The sequence below is a fragment of the Mesoplodon bidens genome, assembly GCF_964165515.1.
Source record: "Mesoplodon bidens genome assembly, chromosome: 2".
NCBI lineage: Eukaryota > Metazoa > Chordata > Mammalia > Artiodactyla > Ziphiidae > Mesoplodon > Mesoplodon bidens.
In genome coordinates, this window is record NC_138177.1 from 2,547,789 (window position 1) to 2,564,318 (window position 16,530).

General features: G+C 41.3%; 1 protein-coding gene across 1 annotated transcript in view; it reads left to right on the forward strand.

Moving 5' to 3' along the window:
* The window catches only part of KIF14 (kinesin family member 14), a 50,870-nt gene that overhangs the window by 19,736 nt on the left and 14,604 nt on the right, over positions 1-16,530 (forward strand). The window contains exons 16-23 of the mRNA XM_081218796.1: positions 2,865-2,967; positions 3,797-3,957; positions 6,694-6,841; positions 7,467-7,619; positions 8,891-9,017; positions 11,004-11,097; positions 11,615-11,744; positions 14,702-14,802. Of these exons, the coding sequence (XP_081074922.1) occupies positions 2,865-2,967; positions 3,797-3,957; positions 6,694-6,841; positions 7,467-7,619; positions 8,891-9,017; positions 11,004-11,097; positions 11,615-11,744; positions 14,702-14,802 (1,017 nt within the window). The remainder of the gene's footprint in view (positions 1-2,864; positions 2,968-3,796; positions 3,958-6,693; positions 6,842-7,466; positions 7,620-8,890; positions 9,018-11,003; positions 11,098-11,614; positions 11,745-14,701; positions 14,803-16,530) is intronic.

Below are 16,530 nucleotides of genomic sequence, written 5' to 3' on the forward strand. Positions count from 1 at the left end.
AGTGTTTTGTAAGGATGGCAGGTCAGTTACTCTCAATATGAGATATGATGTAGTATGGCTCTATCAGAAGTTATCCCTCAGCCAGTAGATCTAAGCTTCTATCCATCATCTATGGCAGGATTTTTGATTGGATTGACAAATTTTAAAATTTGTTCATATGAATTGAATGATACTGTGTTGTTAGGGTGATAGTACATGTAAACTGTTGTAGCTCCACAGTGTGTCTTCATGATTTATCCATGTTGATGCTCTCTCATTTTTCCGCTGTTAAGTATCCTGTTGTATGAGTTTACCTGTCTACTTGGCTGGTAGACGTTTGGGTGGTGTCTCATGTTTCGCTTCCCCAGTACTGCTGTGAGCGCTCTTGGATGCGTCTCCTGGTACAAACGGGCAGGGCTTCTCTGGAGCAAGTTTCATAAACTGAGGTAGGGCCCTCGAGGCAGCTGCTAGGAGCCTGGGCGGCCAGGCCTTTCTGTTTGCCCCACTGTGCTGTGTGAGTCTGATGATTTTTCTGTTACCCTATAATGATCATTTTAAAGTTTGGGAATCACTCTTAAGTTGTGTGTCTGGGAGCAGAGCTATCAGGCTGTAGCATATGTGCATATTCACCTTTATGAGGTAATTTCAGATTGTTTTCCAGAATGGTTGGCAATTCTGCCGCCATTGGCTCTGAGGTACCTGTCGCCCCACATCCTTGCCAACCCTTAGCACTGTCGGGTGGATGTGAACTGGCCTCTCGTGGGGGATGCGTTTTGCATTTCCTTGACTAATCCTATTCACCTATTCTTTGGCCATTTTTGTTTGCTCTTCTGTAACTTGCCTGTTCATGTCTTTTGTCCATTTTTCGATTGTATTGCTTTTTTTTCATAATCTGTAGGAGTTTTAAAATATATTTTGGTGGCCCAGCTTTTGTGGGTTTCATGTGTTGTAAATATCTTTTCTCCAGTGTGTGGCTCATCGTTTCACTCTCTTATGGTGCCTTTTGATGGATCAAAGTTCTTAGTTAGTATAGTACATAAGTCAGTCTTTTCCTTTATGGTTGTCAATTTTTGTGTCTTGTTTAAGAAATCATTTCTACACTGAGGTCGTAGAGACAGTCACCTAAATTATCTTCTAAATGTTTTGAAATTTTGCCTTCACATTTAAGTCCTTAAGTTGTAGGGAATTTTTTGTTGGATGTGAAGTAGGGATCTAAATTCATTTATTTTCCACATGAATAACCAATTCTACCAGTACCATATATTAAATAACATATGACTTTTTTTGTGATCTGCAGTGTTCATACAAAAAATTTCCAAATATACAGAGTGTGCTTTGCCACTAATATTGCACATCCTCAGGTACTTGAGCTCCATGATGTCTTTGTACCTGGCGTGGCACGGCTCCTTGATCCTCAGATCCTCTTGCTCTTCTGTTAATTAACCATTTTCTATAACAAATAAACCCAGAATTATTTACACTTGTAGCAAAGGTACAGAACATGCCCACAAAGAGTTGAGAGTCCAGGGGGACCAGGAAGTCCCCCACTCGCCTGGCACTTGGTGTTTCCCCTTTTAGTACACGGATAGGTGTCTGTCTCACTCTCTGGACCGTGAACTTCACGAGAGCAGTTTTCGTGTCTGTCTTCACTGATGACATACCTGGCACGTGGGGCTCAGTGGACAAAGGAGCCCCTGTACCCATCAGTGTATATTAACATTAGGTGGGTCTTAGCTACTTAGTGCTTAAAAGTAAAGAAAGAGAAGGAAAGTTCACCGCTAGCTTTGAGCCCTAAAGAGAAGCTACTTAGAGGGCTCTGGCCTTGACGAGTGATGGAGATAAAGGACAGGATGTCTTATGTTGACGGAACGATTCAGGTCAAGGAGAGAAGGTGATGTTAAGGCAAATCCAGGTGGGGTTCTTATGGAAAATAGTGGTGGATCAGGGGGTTGGTGGTTGAAGCCAGATGGGCGGTGGGAGGGAGCAGAATGCTACGGCCAAGGGCTTTTGATGGCAGAGCAGGTAGAGCTGGGAGGGCGGAGGCGTCCGAACAAGCAGACCTTGTTTAAACCTTTACGGGGTTAGGACACTAGGCTGGCGGGAGGGTGAGCTGTTCTTCCCAAGTCCTCTTCTCTGGGTGCTCAAGTTCAACTGTCGTTCTTTACCTGTAGATCTCGGAGCCTTGTCTGGAGCTAGAGGTTTTGTTTGGGGCTCAGCTTTTGCTACAGTTTTCTCTTTCTTTCTGTCCAGTTAATCCAAAGATAATTGGATTTTGGAGTTTCTTTCCTATTTTCTGAATAAAAAGACTCAAAAGGATATATAGCATTTATAGCTGATTTTCAACAGTATCATCTTATCGTCAGAGTTAATTAGATGTCCAAGGAGTGTGCTTTTATCTCCATGCTTTTCCTTCCTCTGTATTACCCCTCTTTTCATGGGAGAAAAATGTTGTTTGTCCCATTATTAAAACTCATAAATAAAACCAGGAAGTTAGAAAAGTAAAACATAAAAATACTTAAAACTCTTCCATTCATAAATAAACCACTGTCGGTATTTTAGTGTATTTTCCTTTAATGTTTGTGATTTTTTTTTTTCCCATTTCTGGGGAAGAGGGGTTGGTATTTTTTTAAGTAGTTTTAATCAAAATACGTACAATGAAAATTTTTCCCACCACTGGTGGATAGAATTGCTAGAGAAGCCAGGCTTTTTCACCAAACCTTCAAAATCTAATTGAAGGAAGATAAGAGAGTTCTAAGTCATTATGGTCACAAACTGATATGAACCTTAGCACTAAGGGGATAACCCAAGGAGGATTATCTGCATTGCCTTTTGCTTACTATTTAGTCTGTCCTGTAGTTGTAACAATGTGCATCCTGTCTTCACAGCACCGTCAACAATTTTAATGGGACAGTGAGTATCATCCCAGCTGGGGAAGCAAAGACATATGTAAATGGAAGACTTATTTTGGAACCCACGGTATTACATCATGTAAGTTGGCTGCTGCCAAGATGTGAGAAATTGTTTGACTTTGGGCAAGTGATCTAGTTTTTTTGAGCCCGGTTCTGTCCTCTGTAAGATCAGTAGTGAACGGGATGAGGGACTTTCTGGTTCTAACGTTCTCTTATTTCACGAATTGCCTGCCTTTGCGCAGAGACTGCAGTTCTGTTATGGTGGGTGGACCAGCCCCCAAGGAGCTGTCCACCAGCAGCAGCATTATGTGTCCCGGGAAGAACTGGGCTTTGGAATCAGGCCAGACAGGGTCGAAGCCCTGGCCCCGCCACTTGCCATATGACCGTTGAAAAGTTATTAAGCTCGGGGTGATTGCATGTCACCCACGTCAGGACACTTTTGAGAGCCCTTGAATAATTACATCAGGAGAACAGGCGTGAACTATTCTGTCGCAGGCAAAGCAAGACATATGGTCACTTGGTATATATCCTGTCTTTCAGGAGGGGTAAGGGAGGAGTAGGTGAAAGAATTCATGCATAGTTCTCAATACAGTGCCTGCAGACAGTGAGCTCAGTGTGCGCTTATCACTGTTACTGTTAAGCTCTGTGCTCTATTAGTTTCCTCATTCGTTCCTAAAATTGGGATAATAACATGCATAGTTGTGAGACGTCAGTGAGATGATATATGTGTAGAGTGTCAGATGCAGTTCTTGGCCTGTAGGAAGCATTTCATAAATGTTAGCTGCTGTGATTTTTATGCTTATCATTAGTGATACTAGACTGTATTGAATTGTTGAACATGAGGATTTGTCCCACGGAATTTTTTGGCTCAGACTCACCTCAAGGAGTAAATTTTTTGTGTGCTTTAGGGTGATCGGGTGGTTCTCGGTGGCGATCATTATTTTAGATTTAATCATCCAGTGGAAGTCCAGAAAGGGGAAAGACTGCCCAGTAGAGATACTCTTGTGAGTGAGGGTCCAAGAGACTTTGAATCTGCAAAAAATGACTTGCTCTTGGCACAGAGATTACAGTAAGTATTTTTGTTGGTGTGAAACAGTAAGTACACGGGAGAGGGCTGTGCAGGGCCTTAATCGGGTTGTCCTGACTGCACTCGTTAACTCTTTGGGTGCCGATTTCTAGTGACATGATCTTTCCTCTTCTGTGTGCATTCACTCAACAAACAAACTTAGCTCCTACGCCGGAGGAATTTGTCTTCTCATGGGGCTGACGGACAGACAGACAGAGTGCCCTGACAGAGCCCTGCACTGTGTGGAGCTCCTGGGGTGACTCCTGCCCTGACCAGGGGTCAGCGAAGGTCTCGTGAGGAGATGTCCCCTGGGAGGGAGTCAGCCAGGGGAAGCCTGGGGACTGGACCTTTATTTACTTTTCCTTTTTTGCCCCAGTTTTAGCTGAGGCAATATTGTAGGAGTTCTGATTTAAGCAGGATCCCTGTAAAATAAATGGCAAGTAACACAGAAATAAAATGCTAAAGCATTTGGACTTTATCTTAAAGGTTATGGGGTCATAAGAGAATTTTAAGGAGACGTGAGACAGACATGATGGGGATTCCATTTGCAGAATGGTGACTGTGGCCCAGGTCTGGAGGGTGGAGGGCAGTGGAGCCGGGTCCCGGGCTGCAGTGCAGTGGAGGCTGTGGGGTGAGACAGGCATCTCGGGGTCACGGGGAGAGAAATATCCGCACAGAGGGTGGAGGCGGGGGTGGCAAGGATGACCGGGGTGGGCCACACGATCCCTGCTTTGTCACCTTTTCAAAAGTCTGAGCTTGCTTTGCCCTCTTTTTCTTTTTTTTTTTAAAGTTGTGGTGCAAGATACATAGCATAAAATTCACCTCTTTAGCCATTTTTAAGTGTGTAGTTCAGTGGTGTTAAGTACATTCACAGTGTTGTGAAGCCTCAACCATATTCTGTCTCCAGAACTTTCTCATCACCCAACTGGGCCTCTGTACCCACTGAGCAATGGCTACCCCCTCCCCCCAGGCCCTGGTAGCCATTAGGTCCTCTTTCTTTTGACATTCTTACTCTTATTTATTTATTTATTTATTTATTCATTCATTCATTCATTCATTCATTCATTCATTCATTCATGGCTGCCTTGGGTCTTTGTTGCTGCGCGCGGGCTTTCTCTAGCCATGGTGAGCAGGGAGCAGGGGCCACTCTTCGCTGCGGTGCGCAGGCTTCTCACTGCAGTGGCCTCTCCCGTTGCGGAGCACGGGCTCTAGGCGCACGGGCTTCAGTAGTTGTGGCCGTGGGCTCAGTAGTTGTGGCTTGCGGTCTCCAGAGCGCAGGCTCAGTAGTTGTGGCGCATGGGCTTAATGGCTCTGCAGCATGTGGGATCCTCCCGGACCAGGGCTCAAACCCGTGTCCCCTGCCTTGGCAGGCGGATTCTCAATCATTGCGCCACCAGGGAAGCCCTGACATTCTTATTCTAATTCAGTAAAATTGGGTACGGAAATTTTATGCAGTGCAATTGTTAAAGTGTCGAGTTTTGTTGAGAAGAAAGAAGCTTTTAGTTTTCTGTAATCACCAGTCCTTTTCCCCCCCATACAGTGAAAGGTAATTTAATATGTTGACTTCTCAAAATGTCTAAGTGTTACCTGAAAACTGGGTTCACCTCTTGGTGGGTGTCGAGCCAAAAGACACAACCAGGCCAAAGATCAGGAGAAGGAAGGATTTATTACTTGCATCAAGTGAGGAAAACATGGGAAACTTTGCCAAAGCCGTGCTTCCCCAACAGTAAGACTGGGGAGGTTTTAAGCTAAGGGCACATGCGTGTTCATGAAGGGGCCTGAGCAAAGGAGAAGTCAGCATAGAATCAGGGCAAAGACAGAGTCCAGGCTTCAGTTGACTGAAGTCACGGGGGTCACAGAGGGTCAACATCTCCATCCCTGAGGTTCCCGCTGACCTGGTGGCTGAGCTTCAGGCTAATCTTCACCATTGACTCAGAGCTGCGAGTCTTCACAACTGGTGTCTTATCTTTGCTGTTGTTGCTTCTCTTGCCTGACAACACTTGTTCTTTTGTTCCCTTGAGATCATTGGTTTCTGAGGCCTGTTCAAGGGCAAGCACTGTGTCCAGGCTCAGACCACAAAACGGCTCAGGCCAAACATGGCTTCTTTTCTGTCAAGAAAGCCCTGCCTGGTTATCTCTCTGGGGGACCCCCCACCCTGTCTGCTTACAAAATTATTATAGATGATTGGAAAAATATGGTGCAATCTCTGCTTTATCGGCTCATGTATCATGCTTTTAGAGGCATTTCAATATATTCCTAATCTATGACCTAAACGTGAATTGAAAGATAATGATGTGAAATAATTTTTGCCCTAACCATTGTTAGTTTAACATAAAATGCCCATATTTTGTGTTTACTACAATGTTAACTATAATATTTACTGCAGTGTTCACTGTAACATAATTATGTTATAAATATATATTTTATATTTTTATGTAAGTTAAAACATTTTTATATAGTTTAAGCATTAGAAAAACATATTTGCTTAAATATCGAGCATCTGCAATAGTAATTAAGTTAGAAATAAGCAAGTTTTCAACCTTTTATGTTTTGTTTGTGTAAACAATTCTAGAGCTAATAAACATTTCAGAATGCTATTGACAGGGTGTCAGAAATGAAGTTTTGAGATTTGAACTTTTGTTTAATTTAAAACATCTTAATATGATTAAGAACTATTATAGCATATGAAGAATTCCTGACAGAGTACCCTGTAACTATTGAATATTTTGCTCCTTGTAGACTTGAAGCAGAAATAAAGGAGGCGCAGTTGAAAGCAAAGGAAGAAATGATGCAGGGAATCCAGATCGTGAAAGAAATGGCTCAGCAAGAGCTTTCCTCTCAAAAAGCTGCGTACGAAAGCAAAATAAAAGTCCTGGAAGCAGAACTGGTAAGAGGCGGAGCTGTTTTCCTTCTCTGCCGGTGCAGGGCCCCGGGGGAGCGTCAGAGGGGACATCAAGGCTGCTACGGGCGGGGGGGAGAAGCAGAGAGGCCCTGTCCCCCAGCCCTCGGGCCATGGCCCTCCTGTTTGCTGGCAGTCCTGCTTCCCAGAAGCCCATCTGGAGGGCAGCGCTCTGAAGGGTTTGGCTAGTGATGGTTGTTTTCAGCTGGGTTAGTCAACCTGGATGGGGTGGAGAAGCACTGGGGCACCTTTTCTATCTGTGAGTCAATTTCTTGTGCATTGATTTTTTTTTTTTTTTTTTTTTTTTTTTTTTTTTGCGGTATGCGGGCCTCTCACTGTTGTGGCCTCTCCCGTTGCGGAGCACAGGCTCCGGACGCGCAGGCTCAGCGGCCATGGCTCACGGGCCCAGCCGCTCCGCGGCATGTGGGATCTTCCCAGACCGGGGCACGAACCCGCGTCTCCTGCATCGGCAGGCAGACTCTCAACCACTGCGCCACCAGGGAAGCCCTGTGCATTGATTTTTAAAAAGGGACTTTTGTACCTTTTTGGTGTCATTTTTGAAGAATTGCTCTGTATCTTTGCCCTATTTATTTTTTATTATTGTATGTCAAAGAAAGAAGAATGTGAAAGAAAGAAGATACAGGAAATAAATAACCAAAAGGCTAATTACAAAATTGAGGAACTAGAAAAGACAAAGCAGCGTTTTGAACAGGAAATATATGTCAACAAAAAGCGGTTAGAAATGGAGACTTTGGCTACGAAACAGGTAATTTCATTTTATAGCTAGTCTGAGCTATCCTGAGGAAAAGCTGGATTTTGTTTTCTTTTAAAGAGCTTATGGTCTCTTGACGGGCAATGGCCGAATCCAGGTCTGCAGGTGAGGAGGGTCCTCCTGCCTGAAAGCCTCTGTCCTCACGACGTGCTCACACGTTATCCCACAGATCTTTTCAAAGGGACACAGCTGTCGTTTCCAGCGAGTTCCAGTCGAGCGTTCTCTTTCCCTGCGTCCACAGCGACCCTGTGGTCAGTCATGCCGAACGACGTGAGGAGTGAGATGCTACTAGGGCATGGTATATAGAAGGAGGGACGGCTCAGCTCCTGGACCGGTTACATCCCGGTGCCAGGGTGGAAAGAGCAGCAAGCAGGCCGTGTGCCCGCTGAGTCCTCAGGGAACCGCCTCAGCCTTGGGAGCTCAGGCACTGACTTCCCTCATCTCTCTGAGCACGGAGGCATCTTTCCAGGGCAGCTCACGGTGGCTCTCCAGGGCTGGACCAGCAGCCTCAGCATCGCCTGGTAGACGTGCAGATCTCGGTCCATCCAGAACTGCTGAATCACATCCTCTGGGGTGGGGCCGGAATCCCTTCTAACCAGCCCTGGAGGGGGGCCCTGAATCCCGAAGGGAGAGCCCCTGCTTTTATCTCTGCTGCGACTTCTTAACATCTTCAAGTTTTACTCTCAAATGGCAGTTTTCCTTCTTTTCTTCCTAAGTTTATGGTGGGGTTGTGGGTAGAGGAAGATACTCGCAGTAGCCCCAGAGTCCCGGTACTATAAAATGGTGAGAATACATATATTAGCCGATTCTAGAGCATGGAGGGGCTAGTGAACCACTCCGGAGGGTTTTAAGAGAAAAACAGACGTGTTTAAACCTTGAAACAGTTATCATTAGTGGGCTGTTATAAGGCTTATTTGTATCAAGTGAGGTTTTTAGGTGTATTTTTAATTTAACTTTTTAATTTAGTCAACAAATTCTTGAGTAGTGTTTTTCCTTTTTTTGTTTTTTTTCTGAAGGTTTTTATGCTCCTAGCCATGGGGAGAAAAAGATTAATCTATGTTATCAAAAATTCCTAATGATTTTGTTGTGGGGAAAAAAATCATTTTATAAAGATACTTTATAAATCATTTTTAAAAGCCTTTATGCTTAATAAAACACGTACTGTGAAATGAGAATTATGTAGTGTATTACCATTGTCAGTCTGGTTTTCTAATTTCTCTCTTTGCACGTTCGTGTACGGCTCCACGTGAATGAATATCAATTAGGCTTTAGAAGACCACAGGATCCGCCATGCAAGAATTCTGGAAGCTTTAGAAACCGAGAAACAAAGGATTGCCAAGGAAGTACAAATTCTACAGCAAAATCAGAGTAATAGGGATAAAACTTTCACAAGTGAGTATAGGACGATTTTAGCAGGTATTTTCTAAAGTTATGTATGTTATTTCATACAATTAGTAAAATGTTAATTATCTTTGTATATTCAAAAATTTTTTTCTAGATGTTGCTGACTTCTCTGGCTCTAGATAAATTTGTATGAATGATTGTTTTTAGGATATTCACTTTTTAGAATATTTAGTTATATAAGCAAATAGTAAACAGAATTCCAAGTATTATTTTAATGTGTATTATGCTTTTTAAAATGTCTTACTCTAATCCTTAATTCTTATTTTATAAGAATTATTAATCTGAGTTGTGCTTAATCATTGCATACTTCGTTTTCTTTCTCACTTGAAAGTTGTTATTTTTTTGTACATTTCTACATTCCTGTGTAGAGCACAGCATTTTTTCCCAAATATTTATTTATTTATTTGGCCGTGCCGGGCGGCTTGTGCCACCTTAGTTCCCAACCAGGGATCAAACCCAGGCCCCGGCAGTGAAAGCACAGTGTCCTAACCACTGGACCGCCAGCGAATTCCCCAAACACAGGATGTTTAATGTAACCTTTCTTTTTTTAATTATAGAAAGTTTCAAATAAACTACGAAAGCAGAGAGGTTACTACAGTAAACTCTTCCATACTCATCATCCATCTTCAACAGTTACCCACACATGTTCAGTTTTGTTCCAGCCATGCTCAATCCCCCCGCCCCCCTGGACTATTCTGAAGCAAATCCCAGACATCCCATCACTTGATCTGTAAATACTTCACTGTGTATCTCCAAGTTAGATAAGAACTCTCTTTTCTCTCTTTCTCTGTCACTCTTGGAAGCATAACTCTGATATTATTATTACACCTAAAAATATTAATAATAATTTCTTACACATCAAATATCTAGTCCCTATTCAAATTTTGTGGACTATTTCATAATTTTTAAAATACATTCGGTTTGTTTGAATCAGGATACAAATGTGGTCCACACCCTGCATTTGCTAGATGTGCCTTTTAAGTCTCTTTTAATCTGTCAGCTGGCTCTTCCTTCTTCTCTCTCTGTCCCCTTGTAATTCATGTATTGAAGGAGCCAGGTTCTCTACCTATAGAGTTTCGCAGATTCTGGGTTTGCTGACTGTATGTCCAGGCTGTCGCTTAGCTGGTTCCTGTGCCTCTACATACCCTGCAAAGAACCTGTCATCCAGGTTCAGTGTTTTAGCAAGAATACTTGGTAGTTGTGCCGTATACTTTCCATAACTTCTGTTTTTAAATTACCTTGAAACTGTTACATCTGTTGTGAGAGATAAGAACATTGTATTAATACATGTTTTTATTCCTCTTAGGTCCTAAAACAGTACTGTGTAATGAATACTTGATTTTTTTTATCCACATGAACAATGAATTTCACTCTTCCAAAAAAATGTTTTTAATGGAATGCTGGTTATAAGTTTGACTGAACAATATAGAAAATGTTTATGATAAAATCTTACATTTGAATTAGGAGCGTGGAATTGTGGACTGAAAGTGTTATGTCCTAATATATCTCTGTTTCTGTCTTTATCTATCTATCTATCTATCTATTTTTTAAATTTCAGGCAAAATAAAAAAGGACTGTGATTCTATTTAAGTTAAGGCTGTAGTATACTTTACCTAATACTTTAAATAAATTAGAAGTTAGGAAAAAAAGAAATTAGAAAAAAAAATCTTTAAAAATATTAGAAGGAAAATCAGCATCTTTGGCATTTCCTTGTTTACAAAACCCATATCCTCTCTCTGTGAACTTCAGTTTTCTTCCATGCCTCCACAGGTGAAAGACCTCATTTTGTATGAAGAATATTTTATTTCACCAGTGAGGCTTGAAGAAAAGTTACTGAGTTATCGCCTTCACCTTCTGTGATGTATCGTTAAAACCATTCGTTTGAAGTCAGTTTTTTCTCAGGACGTATTGTGCCTGGTGGTGTGTTAGTGCTCACATACGTGTTCTGAATCTTCTCTGTGTGCTCTCTGCTAGTTCAGCCCAGTTGGAGCTCCATGAAACTCTCCGTGATGATTCAGGAAGCCAATACCATCAACAACAAGTTAAAAAAGAATTATGTTTTTGGCAGGTGAGTGATTATCTAATTTGTAAAGTAATTTGTTGTTTTAAACTAGTCACGCTTCACGCTTCATGTGATTTTTTTCTGTTTTAGTTTCTCTAAGGACATGGTATCCTACATGCCTGTCCAGGAGCAAGCGGGTGTCATAATCCCCAGGGGCACTGCCAGATTCCCCTCTCAGAGCTCACTCTGGAGTGAAAAAGGCTTTCAGCAATTAACATACTCGTATATTTTATAAACAGAATAATTTTAGATGTTTTAGGAATTCACTAATTTTCTTTTGAGTTGAGAATTTATAAGTATTCCACATTTTAAAAGGAATATACAATATTAGAACTTTTAAGAAATTATATAAGAAGTTATTTTAATATAGTATATACTAGACATGATTAGTATAACAAAAATACTTAACTATGGAGAGATTTAATCAGTGGTCTGAATTTTTATGGGAGTCATTCTAATTCGGAAAACTCTAGGTTATGTATGTTTTAGGAGAAGCACTTTTTTTCTTTGGTTTTTCTTTCAGACATGTATCAGATAAAGGAAGTAGTTCTGACACTTGTATTCAGGTTCGTAACCTGCAACTAGGGGTCTCAACTGTCTGGAGTCTGGAAAAGTTTGAGTCTAAGCTTGCGGCAATGAAAGAACTTTACGAGGTTTGGAATATTATTAAAATCTCTATAAACTTTTTGAAATAAAAATATTATATGTAAAAACTTACAGGATTCTGCCAGATTATAGCGTTAATGCTTGAATTGTATAATGGAAAAATGAAAATAAACTAAATAGTGGACTTCCCTGGTGGCGCAGTGGTTGAGAGTCTGCCTGCCAATGCAGGGGACACGGGTTCGTGCCCCGGTCTGGGAGGATCCCACATGTCGCGGAGCGGCTGGACCCGTGAGCCATGGCCGCTGAGCCTGCGCGTCTGGAGCCTGTGCTCCTCGGCGGGAGAGGCCACAACAGTGAGAGGCCCGCGTACCACAAAAAAAAACCAAAAAAACCCAACTAAATAGTTAACTCAATCTAGAAAAGAATAAACCTAAACCAAAGGAGAATAAATGAAGGAATCATTAAAAATAAAAGTAATAATTGACAAATTAGAATTAATAAACTCAGGCTTTGGCTCTTTGAAAAGATGAACGTGTGATTTTAGGAACGGACATATAGCATTTAAATAAAGATCTCAAGCATTTTAAAATTGTATTACATTTTTATGTAAATAAGTTTAATAAGTAAGCTAATAAGTTTAATAATTTTCTAGAAAGTAAAGATTTTTCTAGAAAAAGAGAAATTATGAAAGTTGATTTAATAGGTGACTAACCAAGCAATAAATTGAAAAATTTGTCAATGAACTAACCTGAAAAAAAAAAATTGGTAAAAAAAAAAAAAGATGCTGATCCCAGTCAATTTCATAGGTAAGCAGTTTTGAACCTCCAGAAAACAGACAAATCCTGTTACATTTAAACTATTCTAGAATGTAGCAAAGAATAGAAAGTGTCACAGTTACGACGCTAGAATAAGTGATTACAGTCAAAACAAACAAAACCCACAAAAACTGAAAAGATAATTCAAAAGAGAATTACAAACCAATCTTAATATGAACACAGCTATAAAAATCCTGAAAGAAATGTTAGTAAGTCAAACCCAAGGTTGTATTTAGAGAATACTTATACCATGATTAAGTAGGGTTAATTCCAGGAATGGAATGCAAGGTATATTCACAATAGAAACTACAGAAAGGCTGAAGGGAATCATACAAAAGCACTGACACTTTACCTCTAAATGATGGGTTTGCAAGTGGTTAAAATTTTTTTTTGTTTGTTTATATGTATTAATAACTTCCAGATTTTCTACAATGAATGTGAATTGCTTGTGTAATTAGAAAAACAAAAAACTGTATTGAGGTCATTTGATAATTCTTGCCTTGACATATACATTAAAATCTGATGGGTGAGTTACCGTACATTCCTACTTTCAACCGTTTGTTGCAATATTCTTTACTTATTTTTCCATTTAGTTATATTATTCCTGAATCAATCTCTATATTTATTTTGCTAGTACTTTAATTGGTATTGCTTTAAATATTTAAATTAAAATATAGATTATTATCATGATCAATATATTCAACCAGGAAGTGATTGAATCTTTTATGAGAAATAATTCATAATAATTTATTCCACAGTTAATATTGACCAGATATTGCTTTAAGCATTTTATAGTTATTGGTTAATGTATTCATTTCCAAAAATACTGATTCATTAAATTAATATTTTGTGTCAAAGCTAATTCAAATTTGTCTTTGTTTTTAAAAATTTTTTTATTATATATTTTTTAACATCTTTATTGGACTATAATTGCTTTACAATGGTGTGTTAATTTGTGCTTTATAACAAAGTGAATCAGTTATACATATACATCTGTTCCCATATCTCTTCCCTCTTGTGTCTCCCTCCCACCCACCCTCCCTATCCCACCCCTCTAGGTGGTCACAAAGCACCGAGCTGATCTCTCTGTGCTATGCGGCTGCTTCCCACTAGCTATCTAGTTTACGTTTGGTAGCGTATATATGTCCATGCCACTCTCTCACTTTGTCACAGCTTACCCTTCCCCCTCCCCATATCCTCAAGTCCATTCTCTAGTAGGTCTGTGTCTTTATTCCCATCTTACCCCTAGGTTCTTCATGACATTTTTTTTTATCTTAGATTTCATATATATGTGTTAGCATACGGTATTTGTCTTTCTCTTTCTGACTTACTTCACTCTGTATGACAGACTCTAGGTCCGTCCACCTCACGACAGATAACTCAATTTCGTTTCTTTTTATGGCTGAGTAATATTCCATTGTACATATGTGCCACATCTTCTTTATCCATTCATCTGTCGATGGACACTTAGGTTGCTTCCATGTCCTGGCTATTGTAAATAGAGCTGCAATGAACATTGGGGTACAAGACTCTTTTTGAATTATGGTTTTCTCAGGGTATATGCCCAGCAGCGGGATTGCTGGGTCATATGGTAATTCTAATTTTAGTTTTTTAAGGAACCTCCATACTGTTCTCCATAGCGGCTGTATCAATTTACATTCCCACCAACAGCCCAAGAGGATTCCCTTTTCTCTACACCCTCTCCAGCATTTATTGTTTGTAGACTTTTTGATGGTGGCCATTCTGACCGGTGTGAGGTGACACAGTTTTGATTTGCATTTCTCTAATGATCAGTGATGTTGAGCCGTCACATGTTTGTTGGCCGTCTGTATATCTTCTCTGGAGAAATGTCTATTTAGGTCCCCTTAATGTTGTCAGATTATTCCTTTTTTTTTCTCCTGAGGATGCTATTGTTTTTGTTTTCTCTATGTTTTCTAAATCACGTTTATTATTTCTGAATTATTTAATGATTTCTGTTGCTTTTATTAGTAGATCTCTTTTAATATAATTCCTAGTGTCATGTGATCTTTAAAAATTTTATCAGGAATGCGATTTTTTTACTTTTAACATTATCTAGATAATCTATAATTTTGTGAATTTTATAAATGCAACAAGGTAAACATTTTTCCCTTAGTTGCTAAACATTTTTAACCCATAATTACTAGAAACTATATATTTAATTTTCTTAGGGCCATTGTAGTAACAAGGGTGAAGATGTGTTTTGCGACCCTGAAGATGAATGGGAACCCGACATCACAAATGTTCCAGTGTCTTCATTTTCCAGAAGGAGGTGAGGACATTTGTGTTACTGGCTTTCTTCCTTCTCAAAAGAACTGTCTCCTGTCATGGTGGATATCTGGGAAGGGAACCCAGTATGTCACTGATCAAATTACAGCACTTAGGGCATTACATTGTTTATATTCAGTTAGAATACGAAGAAATAGCCTCAGTATTTTACCATATAAGTTTTAAGAGCAACTTAGACTGGCATAAACCTAATTTCCTATGAAGATGAACCGTGTTTATTACTTTACCCTTTCTCAAAAACCTGGCATATCCTATGATATTTTATTGTAAGTTATAGAGTTTGAAATGCCATTAAGTTAGTATGAGCACCTCAGAACACTAAATCACGGTGATCAAGGACTTCTGTACATGATAGATGTTGCTTATTAACTAAAATATGCAACACTCAGCGCCAGTGGACGCTGCCCCTGCTCACGCCCCTGTGCTTAGGTTACAGAGAAGCGAACGCTGAAGTAGGAAGGCCTTCGTCCTGGGACTTGGTTAGCCCCTTGGTTTGGTTTTTGAATAGGACTGCTGGCTGCCATGTCCTGAGGATACAGGGATAAGTACAGAATATTCCCTGCCCTCCGAGACCCGGCGTGGAGGAACGTTGGGGCAGGGCAAGTTGATGAAGACCTGACCCGAGGCTGGGGAGGGGCTGCAGAGGAGGGTAGGTCTACGGGCATCCGCGAGGCAGGATCACGGGCCTCGGTGGCTGGTGTGGGGTGACAGTGATGCGGGGTTGCAGGCGGGTCCTGGCCAAGTGACTAGGGGAGGGTGGGGTTCCCTGAGGTGGACGGTAGGGAGGCTATTTTGGACGCGGTGAGTTTGAGGTTCCTGGGGGTCATCCAGGTGTACACTGAGGTCTAAGACTTTGTAGAAGGGATTCGGGAATTTTCAGGAGGTCAAGGTCAGTGGCGTTTCATCCAGCAGAAGCATCACCATAGATAGAACATGTACTGAATGCATGCTGGGCAGAGCCTCATTCACCGCAGAACTGCTGCTGTCCTTACCCCCAGTGTACAGGTGAAGTAACTAAGGATTTAGAGAAGGATCTTGTCCAGAGTCACCAGCCTCTCTGTTGCAGAGGGAGGAACAGCGAGTTTCGGGTTACATGTAGTCTCAGCTTCATCGTCTTCAGCGCAGCTCAGCGTCCATTTGGGTTTCTAAACCTCCTTAGGCCTCTCTTGGTTTTGACCATGCTTATTTTAAACTCATTTGTATAAACTCTCCTCAAAGAGGTGGAACTACGTAATTACCTGTGACTTTTGCTTTATTTCCTGCATTCTAGCTGCTAAGCTAGAGTAAGAAGCAGCCAAGATGTCGCACTCGTGTTATATGTTAGGTACATGGCAGCTCGGATCTCAAGCTGAAGGAAACACAGAGCGTGTGCTTTAAACAGACTCTGGGCTCCTTGAGTGGATCCGCTGCAGGCTCATGCTGTGCAGAGTCAAGGGTCCCACGGAGTCCTGAGGCCTCGTCCTGGCCCATGTGGCCGGGGGCCCAGGGCAGGACGTCTCGGGGCTTCAGTCTTCTCACCTGTAAGCTGGAGACAGGACAGGGTCATCCCTGAGGAGCAGCTGCTTCTCCGGTGACCACTGTGGTCTCTGACACGGGACCGACGACACTGATGATGCAGTGCTGCTGGGAGGCTTTGAGATCCAACCTTGTCCGTGGCTGCTCTGTAAATGGCAGTTCTTGTTGTCAGGCACCTAATATGTACTGAATAACA